This window comes from Pelobates fuscus, chromosome 1, assembly GCF_036172605.1.
Source record: "Pelobates fuscus isolate aPelFus1 chromosome 1, aPelFus1.pri, whole genome shotgun sequence".
NCBI classification, from domain to species: domain Eukaryota; kingdom Metazoa; phylum Chordata; class Amphibia; order Anura; family Pelobatidae; genus Pelobates; species Pelobates fuscus.
In genome coordinates this window covers 264653834-264673696 of record NC_086317.1, presented here as the reverse complement: position 1 = coordinate 264673696, position 19863 = coordinate 264653834, and the positions used below count along the sequence as shown (strand labels likewise).

The 19863-nt window shown below is 39.3% G+C and overlaps 1 protein-coding gene across 2 annotated transcripts in view; it reads left to right on the top strand.

Moving 5' to 3' along the window:
* The window catches only part of VPS53 (VPS53 subunit of GARP complex), a 166080-nt gene extending 163173 nt beyond the window's left edge, over positions 1-2907 (top strand). The window contains exons 22-23 of one of the 2 annotated variants that reach the window (XR_010090947.1): positions 612-1906; positions 1946-2907. Coding sequence is in view for 1 of the 2 variants with exons in the window: in XM_063457083.1 (XP_063313153.1) it covers positions 612-779 (168 nt within the window). In the remaining variant the exon portion in view is untranslated. Of the gene's footprint in view, positions 1-611 lie in introns of both variants that reach the window. The other variant, XM_063457083.1, reaches the window with a different exon arrangement.
* Positions 2908-19863: the final 16956 nt, after the last annotated feature.

The following is a 19863-nucleotide window of genomic DNA, read 5'->3' as shown; positions in this document are numbered from 1 at the left end:
GGAACAGTTTTAGAACTGGGGTCCCATGGGTTGTGTGTACGCCACTGACTCGAGTCAATCATTTTTCCCAGTTGTTTAGGGTAAAATTAGGGGCCTCGGCTTATATTCGGGTCAGCTTATACTAGAGTATATATCGGTATATTGGGTCTTTGCAGATTTAGTGTGGCCTGATCCACATTTGTAGTTTCAGGATGTGTGTAATATATTAGCTTGGCAATCAGGGTAGTGGAGCATCCGACAAAATAATTGTTAAAAGCATTTGCTCTGTCATTTCTCAAACATGAATAACCCTGTATTGCAATGGCGGAGTATGGTATTTTAGCTGTTAACCATGATTCTGAGAGCTTTAATTGCAACCACATCATAGACTCTTCTGGAATTTTGTTGCAGCTGTTGCATTATTATTATTATTTATTAATTGTATAGCGCCAGGAAATTCCGTATTATGTGTTATCTTTTGTGTATAATTCTTTATACAATTCCTCTCCTCTGGTGCCTAGCGTGGTGCATGTCTTTAAGTTCATACCGAGATGTAGTTTGTCATTAATATACCCATAAGTTAAATAGCCATTCATCTGAACCTTCCATTGAATATCATGTTTCCTATCTAGGGACTAAAGAGGAGCGAGCAAAATGCCATGTTGGAGCTATTTCGGCAGAGACTTCCAACACCACCATCTGGAGCTGATAGCAGCTCTGTCGCTCTACAGACCCCAACTCCAGAGCAAGAGTCATCCAGGATACGCAAGTTGGAGAAGCTCATCAAGAAACGACTCTAAACAAAATTGCTTCCTCTGTGATTTACAGATGTCTGTGGGAAGTGTTACAAGTAATTGCGCTGTAAACATTTTCACAGCCACCCTATTACACTGTCACATCTCTTTTCAATGAATAATGTTAAGTGTCAACAATGTAGGAATCCAGCCAGCTCAAGCATATTGGGTCTGACTGACTGGTATGAGGTTGTCTCTGTCTAGACAGCACATATCAAGATCAGCCATTCCCTCAAGCATGTAAAAAGCATTGCGTGGGAGTATGTGGTCACACACAATTATTCTTCCTAATTTTTCTCTTTGGTCTTGCTTTGGGCTTTTGTATGCAGGCACATAGCTGTGAGTCCTGTCTATTTACAGAGACAACTTCTGGTGGATAACTTAATTCTTCTACACATTGCCAGCTTTGCAGGGTTTTACTGTCGGTGTACAGGAGACAAACGTTAACTTTCAGAGTGACATTGAAGCATCATGCTGTGCAGCTGTATGGTGTTTGAGAGGTTAAATGAGCATTATTTTCTTTATACATCACACATTCATAGCTAAATCGAAGTGATCTATGCATTGTAAATGCTAAGAATTGACTTGAGAACCCAAACCATGTTTGTTAATGTATTTTATTTAAGTGTAACTACTGTACAAGTACTGCACACAAGCAAAAGGAAAACATCCTGCAAAGGAAAAGGTTAAAATTGGTGGTTTGTGAAAATTATGCAGAAGATTTCCTATTTCAATTCACCATGGGGCAGCACCAAACTCTTCAGTTCAAAGAAAGCACTTCTGAAAGTTTTGCTTTTTTATTTGGAGGTGGAGGCGGTGGGGGTTCATTTTCTTTAAAAAAGAAAAAAATTGTATTGGAGTAAAAAATACTTGGTGCTTTAAAACACTAAGCAGCTGTAAATACTGGGAATCGGTATATTTAAACATTGTATTGTAGTGATTCAAAAACCAGATTGCAAAATGTAGGCATAATTTGCTGATTTAAAAATAAATAAATCTCTAACTCCACTATAATAGTTTAATTATTTAGCCTAAATTTTACAACTCAAAGCTTAATGAATAATTCTTCAGTAAATTGTTTGTCACACTACTAAAAATAGGAGTTATTTTAATCCATAATTTCCTTATATTTTGTATTGGTATCTAAAAAATGCTGCCCACATAACTTAAAGGGACACTTCAGGCACCAAAGCAAGTTCATCTAAATTAAGTTGTTATGGTGTTTGAAGGCCCCTGAAGACACCCTCACATCAAGGGGTTAAACCATTCTTGAACAGTCTAAACCCAAAGTTGCCTGGGGCAGCGATGTCCACTCCCCCCAGACAAAGTCCAGTTCCAGAATTTTCATTTTCAGGCAGCGAGGAGTGCCGCTGGGGCAGGGGCTATGCTGATTGGTTGAGAGCAGTCAGCTGACGCTCTCAGCCAATCAATGACTCCCCATTCACTAAACTGGCTTGGTAAAGGTAGATTTCTTTTCAACCCAGTTTAGTGAATGGGTAGTCATTGATTGGCTGAGATTGTAGCTAACCAATCTCAGCCAATAAGAGACGCCCCTGTCTGGCGGTTGAAAATTCAGAAGCTGGATGCCGCCTAGGGGGTAATGGACATCGCCGCTGGAGGCAACTTTGGGGTTAAACCATTTGAGAACTGTTTAACCCCTTGAGGTAAAAGTGCCTTTAAGGACTTCATGACCAAATAACATCTTCATTTAGATTAAGTAATGTTGGGGCCTAGAGTTTCCCTATAAGTATGCCCTGTATTTTATGTTATTTTTTCATTGTTGCATCCTGCCATTAACTCAATGGGAAAAATATGTTCCAAATACATCTAATAGCTAAAAAGCCGTTTCCTTAATTTGTTAAAATATTTTTTTGTCATATCAAAGGCATTTTATGCACTCTGGACATTGTGATAGGGTCTGAACGATATAGAAATTCCCACATATTTATCTAATATGTATCCGTTGCAATGCAAGCACTTTATGAATCTAATGGCTAATTAAAGGAATACATTTGAACCTACTTTCATGTTATCCCACTGTGTTGTTTAGAGGCCTTGGAGGCCTTTTATTAGATAAGATGTCCACATTGCACAAAGTTAAATAAAACAAAAAAAAGGTTTGGTTGAGCTATAACTCATATTTTATGTTTGTAAATGTATGTGGATATTGGATACTTATGTGTGTGTGTATATAAGGTAAATAAGAGTGAACCATCTATAATGGACTTACTCTGTCATCATAATCCACAGGTCCGAAGGTATCAGTGGCACTGGCTTATCATTCACTGTTCACCATTTTGCATCTTTTATATTGCATGAAACATAGTTGATCCATTGAAGATTTATTTATTTAGTATTTAATTCAATCAACATCGGTTCCAACACTTTAACTTTTCTTTATAGTACTGTTCCTTTGAATCAGCAGAAATCCCTGCAGCTGCTCGGTAGTGATAAGACACCTGCACAATAAAAGGATATTTCATCTTTGAGTTGGTGATTATTCCATTTGTCCCTAAAGGAACACTCCATACTCCTAGAGCACTTGAACTTGCAAATGTCCACATTAGTCCTTATTTTCTCATGCATGGTATTATTAATTTATAGTGATTTTCATTATATGTAAATTGAGTGATTAGCTCTCACATGAATCACTCAGTCTTGGGGTCATTCTGTTTTGCAGGGAACAAAACAGAATGACCCCAAGGGTCAGGGTTCGCTAGGTTTAGAAGGAACACCAGATTTTGATGTGATCAATATGATGACAATGTCACTTTGGGAGTAAGTAAACATCAAAATGATGGCATTTCTGTAATTCGATCCTATATGCTCTCCACGAATGTGCAGTAATATATATTTGGGGCATTGCTGTAATCAGCTGTGCAGTAGTGGGACGCAAGGCATGTGAAATGTATCATTTCAATTTTAGATGTATTTGCTTAAACACATAACAGAAGTGGCAAAACAGCCTTCCAAATGCACAGAAACTTTCAACAGTCACTATGGGCTTATAAGGATTGCTGTTAAGGGATACCAAAAAAAATATACAGGATGCTGAACAATTTTAAATTTATATTTATTCATCTCACATTTTAAGTGGACAAAATTATTTAGATACTATATAGTATTTATTTTATTTAATTATTTCAGACATGTTCAAGAAAACATAGCTTAGAAGCAGAAAACTTCAAAAACCGCATGTGAGCACATACAATCCTACTATAACATGCTTATGGTTATTTGTAAGAGATCTGGGAATGCAGCCTTATATAAATGATGCCAGCATGTAAACAATTTTGACATAATGTCCACATACATTAAAGGACCACTCTAGGCACCCAGACCACTTCAGCTTAATGAAGTGATCTGGGTGCCAGGTCCAGCTAGGTTTAACCCTTTTTTATATAAACATAGCAGTTTCAGAGAAACTGCTATGTTTATATAAGGGTTAAGCCAGCCTCTAAATCCTCTAGTGGCTGTCTCACTGACAGCCGCTAGAGGCGCTTGCGTGATTCTCACTGTGAAAATCACAGTGAGAGCACGCAAGCGTCCATAGGAAAGCATTGTAAATGCTTTCCTATGCGACCGGCGGAATGCGCGCGCAGCTCTTGCCGCGCATGTGCATTCAGCCGAAAGGGAGGATCGGAGGCGGAGAGGAGGAGGAGAGCTCCCCGCCCGGCGCGGCAATAAAGGTAAGTTTTAACCCTTTCCTCTCCCCAGAGCCGGGCGGGAGGGGGTCCCTGAGGGTGGGGGCACCCTCAGGGCACTATAGTGCCAGGAAAACGAGTATGTTTTCCTGGCACTATAGTGGTCCTTTAAGGAAACACTATAGCAATAGCATTATAAATACAAATCTATATTCCTATCACTATAGTGCTCGCGCCCCTAGTTATATGCAGGTCCTCCCCGCCCTTGTGTGTATTTAAAAGTAATAGCATAACCGTTTTCCTTACCTTTTTCCAAGATCGAGGCTCTCTTGGTGTTACTTACTTCTTCACCTCCCACAGCCTCATCAAGGAGGCCTGGCCTCTTATAGAGGAGCATTAGAAACCTTATGTGCATGGAAAATGCTATTAAATGCTTTCCTTTGAGATTCCGTGGCATGTGACAGAGTTTTACTAGATCAGTTAGGCTGAAGCGGCTCTAGGGGCCGTCAGGAAGATAGACACTATAGGCCATTGAACCATGCAATGTTCTATATTGCAGAGTTCAATGGACAGGGCCAATGCACACAGACCTCTTCATTTAGATGAAGTTGTCTGGGTGGCTTTAGTATCCATTACACTTGCCACAAGTATATGCACTGCACGGGGTGCTGCAGGCTTCTATTCTAGTCTGCAAGAATCTCTGTAATATACTTTGTGTATCCAGGTAACTCTCCCCCTTCTCCACTGTTTGCTGGAATTCAGAATTTTGTCTTTTTAAAAAAAAAAAAAAATGTTGTGTAGTTCTACAGGTGGGAGAGAGGCTGTCATTTCCATGTTTCTGTACAGAGCAAAAATAGCACTGAAGCAAAGAGGAAGATGAGTAAGGTTTATTGGATGAATTCATTTTCGATTGCTTAATAAGACAAAATTATATTTATCATGAGTAAACACTTTGTTCTGATGGTAGTGATTAAAAAATAGGTTATAAGGAAAGTGCTGACAGCAAGCTGGAAGTTCAAATGTTTGTGATCCCTTGGTAACTTTAAGTACATCTTTTTAAATTAGATGTTTAAGGACAGTGGAAATTGTGACAGGGAATTGGTTATAAAGCAGTGTTTTGAAACACCCAAAATACCAAGAGAAACCTTTTTCCTCTGCTTGGTGAATTTGTAATTCATTGTTTAACATGGATTTCTGTTTGGAATAAAGACTCCATTGCAAGTTCTGATACTCTTTGAAATATACCTTTTTATAAAAGTTGAGATTGTCTATGCCATTCTAGATCACTAATTTGTCATAACTGACAGCAATTAGAGAGTCCTTGATCTGTGCACAAGACTGTGGATAATCTGTACATAAAATGTTTTTGTGAGATTATCAGGTATTTCTAAATAAACTGCATTGTCTGCTCCCAAGATACAAAACGTTATTTAGATGTTTTGCTTAAAAAAATAGCTTTAGGTTTTTATATTTTGTTTTTGGCCCAAGCACACCTGTGAACGAAGTCCTGGTGATGTATATTTTGTATTCCACAGATAGGAAATAGGAGTTAAAACCATTTTTTATTCTTAATATCTTGTTTGTTTATTTTTATTACTGAATTGCAATTCTAAAACGTTAGTGTTTTTTTAATTCATTTTTTTTAGCTACCTACAGGATTTTTCATATGCTTCTTATTAGCATTTTGACACAGTATATGTGTCAAGTTAAAGGAACAATCAAAGAACCATAATGACTATAGCACAAAGTGGCTATGGTGTAGGCAGTGTCTTGGTGCTGTACTATGGTAAACAGTCAAACTGTTTTAATATTATATGGCAGCCCCTGCTCCTGGTCTTTTACAGCATGAGAATTTGGTTAGCTTTAGAGAACCAAGCAGGGCTATGCAGAACTACTTGGCTGAGAGCGTCAGTGGACCTGAATTGGCCATGCTTAATATATTAAGACATAAGTTGTTCTTAAAGGAATACTACATTGTCAGGAATTCAAACGTATTCCTAAATACAGAACAGTAAGTCAGTGCTAATTAACAGAAATTGGGCAGGCAGCGGCCCCAACAAAAGGAATCCCTCTAAAACCCTTTGGAGGAAACGAAGACAAGAGAAAAGGAAAATGCTGCTCCAAAAGTAAATAGTAGTATCGAAATCTAATAATACAACTGTATCTAGCACAAAGGCAAGAATAGGCAAAGCAGTCTCACAATGTAAGTTATTATCCAATGATGAAAGTCAGTGCTTGATAGGGTGTACTGTCCTCAGTTCGACTTGAACATAGGTGGATATGGAAGACAAGAGACAGGGATAGGTGATAGTGAAGCTTGTTGAGTACAGTCTTTGATAAGTAGAAAGCTAGCGATGGAACACACATTTAAAAGAGCTATAGCCAGCTCTCGCCGTATAGGCGTACAGAGGTAAAATCCCCGCTTTAAAGGATAGACGGCAACTGTCAACCACATCCACAACAAGATGATATAAAAGACAGGGGCAGGTGATAGTGCAGATTGTTGAATTCAATCATATAAAGTATAAAATAGCGATGAAACACTTACATTTCAAAGAGCTATAGCTAGCTCTAGCAGTAAGGTTGTGCAGCGGTATAATTCCCGCTTTAAAGAATATGCTGCAACTGTCCACCACGTCCACACACTCAGGAAGGAATAAAGAAAAGGCAACAGATAGTGCTCTCAATAAAATAGAATAATCTCCAATAAAATTAAGTAAAATTATACTTACAAGGATAGAACAGGCTAATTGCTCTATAATCTCAGCGTTGGTGGTATTATCCCTACCTTGGGATTACTTGAAGTATAAAACTTAAAGTTACCAGGGGAAGTGCATGTAATAAAGGAGATTGGCACAAAAAAGGTGACCAAAAAACCTTTAATAAGTTAAAATAGACAATATTAAATGTCCATAATGCGTTTCACCTTTGCAGGCTTTTTCAAATGGAATAAAAACATTCAACCTGGCTATACGGGTAACTGCGTTTAAAATTGGCGCCAAAATTGGTATTTTCCAATCAGAATTCGACATATTATAAACATAATAAAGGTACATAAAAAGTATTACATTTCATTCTTTAGATAATACAGAGGCTAAATATCATAAATTATAATAGAAACGAGGGTTAAATATTTCCTTTTCTCATGTATGCCTGACACTATAATGTTGAACTGTTATAGTTTCAGGCCCCCCTTATATCACAGTAAAAAGTGTTTCAACTGACCTTTTTTCCCACCCTGCACCAGTCTCTCTGTTGCTGGTCACGCCTCCATGGCTGAAATCATCAATCTTGATGATCTCAGCCAATCCAATGTTTTTCCAAAGGAAAGCATTGGGAGACTATAGCCCATGTGTGGCAAAACATCATTCTGCGCCAATCAGCATTTCCTCATAGAGATGCATTGCAACACTGAGATATTATGCACCTCTAGTGCCTGTCACTAGAGGTTCTCTGAAAAGGCAGAGTTTTCCTTGCTGAGCATGCAGGGACAGGCTAATGACACCAGAATCACTACATTAAGCTAGAGTGTTAATGGTAACTATATTGTCCATTTAAGCACTGTACATAAGTTTTAGTGATTATGGGCTTGGAGTGTTCATTTAAATGCACATACTACTGAATATTTTATCTATTGTGTGATTGGATCTTGGTGGAAAACTAAAGCTTTATTTGTTGATTGAACATTCATATATTCTGTAATTGATTAAGCATGTTACAAAACCTATGATTGAATACGCAATAATCTTGAACATTAAAGATGTGTAATTTGTGTGTGACTTATTTCTTTTGTCAGCTATCCTTTTTTTTTGGAATCGTACTTGTGTTGCATCCAAGCAGAACTAAATTTGGAAGAAGAAAACATTAACTAATTTTCAAATATGGCTTTATGATAGCTTGCTAACATCTACCGTCATCTGTCAGTCTAGGCCAGCGTTTCCCAATTAGTGTTCTACGGAACAAAATTAGGGTTCCATGGTGATTTGCCCATCGGGTGGCCCAAGCACTTAGGGCCACCCGGTGGGTATTCCTAAACAGGGGTCAGTCAGGCACCGCGGTCATCTAAAACCGTGATCGGACCCCTGTAGTATGGGATGCTGGGAGGCAGTGACAACACTTCCTCCCAGACAGACTGCGCAGCATGGAGGGCGACCACGGGGACTGAGCCGCACACCAACCTCAGCCTGCAGCACCGAAGATCATCCTGCAGGAAAAAAGGTAAGTGAACAGCAAATTTAAACATATATATGTGTGTGTGTGTATATATCAGTGTGTGTATTTCCCAATGTGTGTGAAATTGTTGTGTATGTGCCAGTTTGTGTATCTGTGTCTATTTGTGTGTCAGTGTCTGCATGTGTCAGTGTGTATCTGTCATCTTGTTTGTTTGTCAGTGTGTGTATATATATATGTGTCAAAGTATATCTGTGTTTGCATGTGCCAGTGTGTGTGTGTGTGTGTGTGTGTGTGTGTATATGTATCTGACACACAGCTACACACACCTTGACACACAGATACATACATACATACAATACACACAGATACGCACTGTGTGTCAAGGTGTGTGTATCTGTGTCAGATATATACGCACATACAAGCACTTTGACACACACACATACATACACAGATACACATTGTGTGTCAAGGTGTGTGTATCTGTGTGTCAGATTCATACACAGACACACACCGCCACACGCAAACACAGATGGGTCACAAATGGTTCAGATATTATCAGTATTTCCAAGTTAGGAAAACACGCTACCAATTTTCAAGCTTACAGGGCCATAAAACCCACCAAGACCACGTCATTACAATGCGGTCATTGGCCCCGTAGTATTTACCTTGCAATGTAAAACATTTTAATGTAGGGTTAACACACCTCAAGGGGCTGTCTTCTAGATAAAGATGATCTCAGCCAATGATGGGAGGCCGGGTAGAGAGTAGCAGGCCGAAGGGAAAATGTTAAGTGAAACTCACTGTCTTTATGTACCCTGAGGGGAAGGACAACTAAACAGCTACAGCAGTTGGGAACCTGTGCGGCTACAGCAGGCCAACCCTTGCACTAAACCGGCCTATCAAGTACAAGTCATCGAGCCCGCTGTCTACCCCCACCTCTAAACAGATCCAGGCCACACAAATTTCTACACACCGCTCTGGGGTGGACTCACATTGTAGCAATGAATATCACTACAGGCCACCTTCCAGCAAGTAAGTGATGGCTCTGTCTCCTTCCTATATGTGTTCACTACAGGTGTGCTGGAATGCATACCACAGCATTTCATTAAGCTGCCTTCTATGTATTTGTGTCTGTATGATTGTGTATGGTTGTATGTTCATGTGTATGTATAACTGAGTGTGTGTGTTTGGATAAATGTGTATGTGTGCCTTTATGACTATATGTATGTTTGTATGGCTCTGTGGTATTTTTAAATTTCTGAAAAGTAACAATGTGATAAATCAATCATGGAAAAAATATATATGTTCAAAAATAATAGGTGACATGGATGAGAAAAGGAATGGGCATGAGGACAAGAATAGGGCTTTTCTGAACTTTGATCTTTAGGCTGTTTAGTTGGGGACTCCCGGATTTGGCATCCTTGTATATGTCATTCGCACGTAAAGCAACCAAGAATTAAAGAATGGGCTACTTTCCTGTGTTTATTGTTATTACCACTGTTGTTTGATTACTGGATTATAGTTTTAGCTATATGGATGGATACTGTTTTTTTATCGCCTCCAGTTGTAGTTAAGATTATTTACAAATCTGCCAATTTTCCAGACCCTTTCTTTCAACCAAACTAAAAACTTGTTAAACTTCTTTTTCAATTATTATCACAGCTTAACAAGTGCTGTCCTGCATGTACCAGCAAGCAAGAAGTGAACTTTGTATGTGCCATTTGTTTCTACATACAGCTCTCTGAATACTTAACTGGGTACAATTGCCTTCTTAATAATTAAACACTGTATAATATGTTTATCTATACAATTCCACATTTCAGATTCCCTTGATCTTTGTACCAGGAAGACCAAAGCTCAGAGTTTATTATATATATAGCAGAGCAAAGTATGATTGAAAATATGGACCACAAAACACTGAGAGGAATTTGCCCTTACCAAGAAGTGACAGTTCCTTGTTCCTTCACCCTTGTAAACACTATTGCACTGTTTACTGAGGTAAATAATGCAGCATAGGTAAGTAAAAACATCCACACTGCACACGCAAACAATCATGTGGCATCTGACAAGATAGAAACATAGAATGTGACGGCAGATAAGAACCATTTGGCCCATCTAGTCTGCACAATTTTCTTGACATATGCACCGTCGTTATTCGGCAGGTGCTACTTTAGTTTTACCTTAAATAAAACACTGACACCGAATTTGTCTGTTGGATTATAACGTCCACAGCTTTATTAATTATTAAAAATATATAAATAAATTAACATTTAGGGTCATTGTCCAGCTAACATTATATTACTATCCCCCCGCACAATACCCCTGACAATGACCCTATCTTTTGAACAATAATTGACATTCACTTAACATTTAACTAGTAACACACGGCCTACCAGAGAGGCCCCAAAACCATACTGTTAACTGTAGGGGTGTACCCAGACACCCCTACCCCCTAGGTTCGTAGCCACCGAAGAGCTTGAACCTACCAACACTCTAATCCATCTGGCCTACTTCAGCCTAGGCCTTGGCCTGTCCATTCCCAATTCCAGCTAAATCCTGCCTTTAACATGCCCTGATCCCGCCGCTGTGACCAAACGGGAACTAACCTTAAATATAGGGAGAGAGGGAGGGAGGGACAAGTAACAGGTCAGTGAAATTCAGATTAACTGGCCCTTCTCTTAAGATGGCCGCTTATTTAAACTACCTATCTCCTCCCCTTCTTAGCCCTGCCCTAAACCCATCCCATAATTTTTTCACCTGCCCACTTCCTGGCCTTGTCAAGGCCCACTCCCCTGTTTCACTGTTCCATGGGCTTCAAAATACTTTCATTAGTCCCTGGCCTTATCTTATAGTTAGGATAACCTTATGCCTATCCCACGCATGCTTAAACTCCTTTACTGTGTTAATCTCTACCACTTCAGCTGGAAGGCTATCCCATGCGTCCACTACCCTCTCAGTTAAAGGGACACTCCAGGCATCCAGACCACCTCTGCCCATTGGAGTGGTCTGGGTGCCAACTCCCACTACCCTTAACCCTGCAACTGTAAGTATTGCAGTTTTCATAAACTGCAATAATTACATTGCAGGGTTAACTCCTCCTCTAGTGGCTGTCTAGGAAAGCATTTTCAATGCTTTCCTATGGAGAGCTCTTATGCGCATGCGCATTAGGTTTCCTCAGCCGACGGGCGGGATCAGTCGACTGACATGAGGAAGGGGAGGAGCGGCGGCGACCCGAAACCACCACCGAGGGACATCGGTGGGGGTCTCAGGTAAGTCACTGAAGGGGTTTTACCCTTTCAGCAACCGGTGGTGGGAGGGAGAGGGGACCTGCAGTGACAGGAAAACGGATTGTTTTCCTGGCACTGGAGAGTCCCTTTAAGTAATACTTCCTGATATTTTTAAACCGTTGCCCCTCTAAATGCTGTATTACCCTATGTTGGCATGTTCTCCAGCAGTGTCAAACACGCACATGTACAACAGAGGAATAGTTAACTAATTTATTGTAACTTGAATGCTTACAAGTGTGTAAAATATGTCCTAAATCATTAAAAGAAAAACAATTAGCATAACAAATAGCTAGTTGTTAGTTGACTTCAAGTGCTAAAACCTGTTTAAAACTTTTTAAGACAGTTTTTTTTTTTCTTTTCTTACAAATAAAACAGAACATTGTTGTGCTTTTCATAAAAGAGGTTTTATTTTTAGAAGGATATATCATGGTACTAACTACACACGCAAACTACAATCACTAACATTAACCCCTTCACGACGGGTGACGGACGAGGTCCGTCATCCTGGGGATGCCCTTAACGACGGGTGACGGACCTCGTCCGTCACGCGGTAAAATTAACCCCAGATCGCCGCAATCGCGGCGATCGTGGGGTTAATGGTGCTCCGGTCTGCCTCTGCATTAGAGGCAGACCGGGAGCACCGGATCGGGCTGTCCCAGCTCATGTGCCCGCTCTGACAGCATGTCAGAGCGGGCACATGTGCTCTGTATACTCACCTCCGCCTCCCTGCACTTCCGGGTTCACTGTGAAGTGCAGGGAGCCGGATCAGTGATGATCCTGCCCCCTGGTGTTAAAAAAAAAAGTTAAATTAAAATCCCACCCCCCTTTACCCATATTAATAAAAAATTAACCCCTTCCCTGCCAAATGATCACTGACTACAGTGATCAATTGGCAGGGATTACATTTTAATATGATCTGATTTTTTTTTTAACCCCTGAGGGTTAATTCTTTTTTTTTTTTAACCCTCAGGGGTTAAATTTATTTTATTAATTAATTTAAATATTTTAAAATGATAAATTTAGCTAGCTGGGGAGGGTGGAAGTTAGTGGGGAATTGGATTTAGTGTTAGGCTAACTAGGGGTTAACGTTAAAAAAAGTTTTAAAATAAGCTTTAAAAAGTTAAAAAATTAAGTAAAAAAAAAGTTTTATTAACGTTTAAGTAAAAAATAAAAAAAAAATAAACCCTTTACCCAGTCCAAATAAAAATTAACCCCTTACCTGCCAGTCTATCACTGCCTACAGTGATCAAAATACAGATCACAGTATTATACTGTGATCTAATTTTTTTTTAACCCCTGACGATTAACTTTTATTTATTTTTTAACCCTCAGGGGTTAAATTAATTTAATTAACTAATTTAAATATTGTATAATTAAATATTTTGCTAGCTGGGGTGGGTGGGAGTTATGGGAAAATGGGGAATTTACTGTTAGTGCTGCTTACTGCTAGTTAGGGGTTAACGGTAAAAGAAAAAGCTTAGAAAAATGTTAAATCTGTAAAAAAAAAGTTTTACGAAAGTTTAGGAAACTTTAAAAAAATTAATAAGCAAAACAAAAGTTTAAAAAATAGTTTTAAAAAGTAAAAAAAGTTTTAAAAAGTTACAAAATTAATTTAATAACGCTCATTACCACTACACCTGGTACAAGCTAGCGGAAAAATGATCCCACGCTAAGGTTCAAAATATGCCTTTTGAAATACCCTGGGATGTCTTCTTTAAGAAATGGTATGGCTTTATGGGGTATTTGGATTATATAGCCTGGTAAAATACTCTAAAATGGGACATGGGCACAGCATAAAAATTTAAAGTTTGAAAAAAAATGGAATGGCTGTGTCCCAAATGTGCCCCTCCGATGTCCACATATACCTGGCAAAGGTACATACGGGGGTATTTTTGTACTCAGCCGACATAGCTGAGCAACATATAAAGTATTATAGAGTGGTGGTACACATAAGGTTTGCAAAATATACTGTGCAAACTCACTTTGTGTGTCAAAAAGGCAGAAAAAACGCTTATTACCACTACACCTGGTACAAGCTAGCGGAAAAATGATCCCACACTAATTTTCAAAATATGCCTTTTGAAATACCCTGGGATGTCTTCTTTAAGAAATGGTATGGCTTTATGGGGTATTTGGATTATATAGCCTGGTAAAATACTCTAAAATGGGACATGGGCACAGCGTAAAAATGTAAAGTTTGAAAAAAAATGGAATGGCTGTGTCCCAAATGTGCCCCTCCGATGTCCACATATACCTGGCAAAGGTACATACGGGGGTATTTTTGTACTCAGCCGACATAGCTGAGCAACATATAAAGTATTATAGAGTGGTGGTACACATAAGGTTTGCAAAATATACTGTGCAAACTCACTTTGTGTGTCAAAAAGGCAGAAAAAACGCTTATTACCACTACACCTGGTACAAGCTAGCGGAAAAATTATCCCACGCTAAGGTTCAAAATATGCCTTTTGAAATACCCTGGGGTGTCTACTTTAAGAAATGGTAGGCCTTTGTGGGGTAGTTTGAATTTAAAACTTACGAAGATGCTTGGAAATTGCATATAGGCCCAGCGTCAAAATTCAAAGTTCTGTAAAAACTGATATGGCTTGGTCTCCAATATGCCACTGTAGCTTCACAAAATAGTGCCAAAGACATTCATTGGGGATGTCTTTTTACTCAGAAGACTTAGCTGAGCATAATTTGGGGGGTTTGAACTTAGTGGCACATATGAAATATACAAAATGCCCAGCAAAAATGCAATCCGTATGTAAAAAATGCACAAAATTATTTTTTACCACATACTTTGGCATGTAATGGTAAAAAAATGGGGGCATGTTAAGGCACAATATGCACCTTATGAGATACCCTGGAGTGTCTACTTTTACAAATGGTAGGCCTTTGTGGGGGTTTTTGAACAGTCAAACTGTTATAATACCCCAAATGGAAGCATAGGCTCATTAAATCCGTCTCTCAAAATTCTACTGTGAATACTGAAAAAGACAGGTCTCCTGTATGGCACTGTAGCTTCACGAAATAGTGCCATAGACATACAATGGGGGTGTCCTTTTACTCAGAAGACTTAGCTGAGCATAATTTTGGGGGTTTGAACTTAGTGGCACATATGAAATATACAAAATGCCCAGCAAAAATGCAATCCGTATGTAAAAAATGCACAAAATTATTTTTTACCACATACTTTGGCATGTAATGGTAAAAAAATGGGGGCATGTTAAGGCACAATATGCACCTTATGAGATACCCTGGAGTGTCTACTTTTACAAATGGTAGGCCTTTGTTGGGGTTTTTGAACAGTCAAACTGTTATAATACCCCAAATGGAAGCATAGGCTCATTAAATCCGTCTCTCAAAATTCTACTGTGAATACTGAAAAGGACAGGTCTCCTATATGGCACTGTAGCTTCACAAAATAGTGCCAAAGACATACAATGGGGGTACCGTTGTACTCAGCAGAAGTAACTGAACACATAATAAAACTTTGTACAGGAATAGCACACACCAACTTTACAAAATACACATGAGAAGTTCTTTGTTATACGTTTGTGTGCGAAAACCCCCCAAAAACACAATTTTACTCCAATATTTAGCAGAGGTTGGCGGTAAAATGGCTACGTAGAAAGTGTCAAAACAACCTTAGGTAAATAGCCTGTGATGTCTACTTTATATAAATATATACTTTTGTGTGGCAATTTTGTTTTATTTTATGGCTATTAGGCTTACAAGACAAACATACCAAATTCTAAAATCGCTCCACATTAAAATTTTATTTTACTCCTTGTGCTTTGTGACCTGTAACTACCAAAAAAAACTTAAAATCCCAGACACATTATATATTCTGTAAATCAGAACAAATAAATGAATTTATTTTTAATTACTTTCCTTAACCTGCACTAATTATGCACACATTATGATTGCAAAAACTGTAAAAAAAAACAATATTTTTCATTTTTTTTGCATTTTTCTGTATTTTTTTTATAATAAGTAAGCATTTATATATATATATGTTATATCAAATTAAAGCCCTTTCTGTCCTTTAAAAAACAGTATATAATATGTGTCGGTGCAATAAATGAGAGAGATGCAAATTGCAGTTGAACGCAAACAGCAAGAAAATGCAAAAATTGCTTGTGTCATTAAGCGTAAGTCAAGCTTCTGAAGCTCTGTCCTTAAGGGGTTAAATAGAAGAAAACATGTTTATAAACATTAATACCACCCCCTTATACCCTTATACAAATCCAAAAAAAAGGACTGGACATAATTGAATGCTGAACATATTAACATTAATGTTATATGATATAAGTATGTGTGTGTGTGTATATGTATATGTATATATATATATATATATATATATATATATATATATAAAATACACAATCCAGCGCACTCGCTTATTCACTAAACAATGGTTTCAAATCTAGGTGAGGTGTTTTTAAATAAAACTATTACAATCTCTTAGATTTTAAATAATTGTTTAGTTAATAAGCGAGTGAGCTGGATTGTATATCTTGTATATTTTGGCCCCAGCAGCACCCTGTAATGTATGCATGTTCAGTTGAGTGCAGCCCTCTTTGTTTCATATATATATACCCGCTTAGGGGGGTCTGCCTTGACGTTGGCAGGCGGGCATTCCCTCCAATGGCCATTGGAGCAACTAAATTACCTCCATTTGTCTAAATATACATAGGGATTAAGGAGAAAGCGCAGGTAACGTTTTTCTTTTCTTTGGTTTTTACTATATATTGGGGCTGATGTGTGTTGTAGTCCTTGCTGCTTAAGCGCAGGACTTCTCTTTTTTTAAAAAGTCGAGATGAGTGGGGGGGGAGGGGGGTGATTGTGAGAGGGAGGGGGTGATGAGGAGAGGGGGGTGATTGTGAGAGGGAGGGGGTGATGAGGAGAGGGGGGTGATTGTAAGAGGGAGGGGGTGATTGTAAGAGGGAGGGGGGTGATGAGAGAGGGTGAGTGTAAGAGAGAGGGGGGTGATTTTGAGAAGGAGGGGGGTGAGTGTGAGAGGGGGGTGATTGTAAGCGGGAGGGGGGTGATGAGGAGAGGGGGTAATTGTGAGAGGGGGGTGATTGTAAGAGGGAGGGGGGTGATGAGGAGAGGGGGTAATTGTGAGAGGGAGAGGGTGATGAGGAGAGGGGGGGGTGATTGTGAGAGGGAGGGGGTGATGAGGAGAGGTGGGTGATTGTAAGAGGGAGGGGGGTGATTGTAAGAGGGAGGGGGTAATGAGAGGGGGGTGATTGTAAGAGGGAGGAGGTGATGAGGAGGGGGGGTGATTGTGAGAGGGAGGGGGTGATGAGGAGAGGGGGGGTGACTAAAAAAATTACCTTAAATCCCTGGTGGTCCAGTGGGGGCTGCCTGGTGGTCCGGTGGGGTCCCTGGTGGTCCGGTGGCCCTCATTTCCGCTCTGCAGCTCCGTAGAGCTGCAGACCATGGATCTCGCGAGACCCAATCAGAGCGTTGCCGTGGTAACCTGCGGCATAGCTCTGATTGGACGTGAGATCCATGGTCTGCAGCTCTGCACATTGCGGAGCTGCAGACCGCCAGTCTCGCCGATCGCGGCAGGAGGGGCATTGCAGTCTGCCCCGGGCTCCCCCTAATAAGTGGCACCCGTGGCGGACCGCCCCCCCGCACCTCCCTTAATACGCCACTGGTCATATCATATGTGTAGAATTTCTCCTTATTTTCGGTTCAGTGTTTTAGTGTTCACTGTTTTTAGAATAGTGTAATTTTAATTTTGCTAACAATTTGAATGTAGGCCCCTCTTGATCTTGATAGCCTCTCAATGGATCCCTACTGGGAAGCATTGGATTGGCTGGGTTTAACAAGATTGGTGCTCTTAGCCAAAGAGGTGGAGTTGCCATGACAAGAATAGCGCAGTGCAGGATATAAGGTAAGTAAAACATACCTTTTAAACCTTTTGAAAGCCTTAAAGGGTGCAGTACCTAAATAGTGAGGAGAACGCTATAGTTTTAGAAATACCTTTTTATATTCTTTTAAAAAATAAAAGGAGCAGACTGGGTAACTAATCAAGTCTTCTGTTGTCTAGGATCATCCATCTTCAAAGCTCTATAAACTGGGCAGGCTGCTCTTAAAACATATTCTACAGATCTTTATCTGGAAGGCCTAGATGTGGAGCTATGCCATGCAGAATTCAAGCACAAGCCAAGTTCATTTACATGTACTGATTAAAACATGCAAAATATACATTCGATATTTAGAAAATTACATTTTGACAGGTGGTTGAAAATAATTGGCCTGCAACCTGTTAATCTCCTTAATTCTTTTTGGTTTTTTTAAATCGTTTACTTATGTTAAGATGCAGACGTTCCAGAACACCATCTCACATTGAATTTAATGTAGCCAGAATGTCAATTTTAACTAGCAAGAACCATGCTCCTAAATCCATCTACGTTAATAAAGGCTATTTAAAAAAAATAGTTGTTAATTTTATATTTAGTTTATATTAACTTGAATTTGGGGAGTGTCACATATTTCCCCCAGCACTTTATAATGGCTAAACACAAATCACTTGTTCTGACATTTATTCCTATGTCTGCTATTTCTTCCCCCCCCCCCCCCCTTTGCCCCCCCCCCCTGTCTTGTGCTGGGAGTTTCTTCACACATTCCTTTTTTCCACCTTCCTGGATTTATATAGCTTCCATAAATGACCTTTTTAGCACAATATACTCTTTCATGGTTATAGAAATGTTTCACGTAGCTTTTTGCTGAACATAGATGGCATGGAGGATTGTTGGAAATATACTGTATCAGGACTACAAACTGCCCTAAACTATTTTTGCTACAATACCATATGTTACTAAAACCATTAGTGCCATTAGTCTAGAAAACCAGACCAAATAGTCTGGGTAGGACAAATTCTTCAAACATTTGACATAACAAACCAATATGGGTTTAATACAATGTTTATAGCTTGGCTTTTGTGAGTTAGTTTTTGTTTTATTCAATCATATGTATGGTTCTGGAGGCAGGACTTGGCATAGATTGTAAATCAGTGGAATCCCATGATGCTGAGTTTTTTGGCCTAAGATTGAAAATGTGTGCACAAGGCATCATGGGAAGTATGTTCACCACTCACAGCAATACAAAAAGAAGTTGTGCACATTCAGGGCATCCTGTAAATATTTAATTGCCCCTAATCAAAATGCAAATGTCACCAGTTCAAAGGCAATTGTTCCTCTTTAATACTCTATATTTGATAGATGTATTAAACATATTTGCGTTGCTCAATCTTTGTATTTTAGCAGGACTTTGAAACATAGATCCTATGCAAGCTAGCATAGTAGTATAGCCTAACTCCATAAACATGTGCCACAAAAATATGAACCTTCTCACATGCCTCCTTTATATGTTTCAAACATTGCCCATTATGCTAATCCTAATATCCTAAATATCCTAATGCCCTTTTAACTCCTTACAATCACTACTCATTAAGTACACATGGAAAAAGGAATAATAAAAAAAAAAATTCCCAGCTAACAAGTCCTGGAGCTTCTGGCAGTGTAAGATTTTAATTTAAATTGGCTTGCCATCTCTTGAGCGTGGTTGAATGGGCAAAAGAGAGGATGGATGCTCATTGGAAGGAACTGAAAAGGGTCCAGGTTGGTAGGCCTTTACTGGCATTTTTGTAATCTGATAAGAAAGTTTATAAAGGTGACCCTCTTTTTTCGGTACTTCCTGGTACAGCTCTCACCATTGACTAAATTGTTTTTTTTAATCCCTCCTTCCCATCTGTGTTTGAACCCAAAGCATTTCAGATCCTATTCCCACATATGGTCCCCCAGGTCTGTCATATTATTGAGCCGACTGGGCCCACTATGGACACTGGTATAGGGATCCCTACATTTATGCAACAATTTCAGTATCCTTAGATCAAGGCTTAGCTAAAGGGCTACTCACAACATCCATGCCTTGTGCAGGACTTGACAAGCTTTGGGACATCGTGTT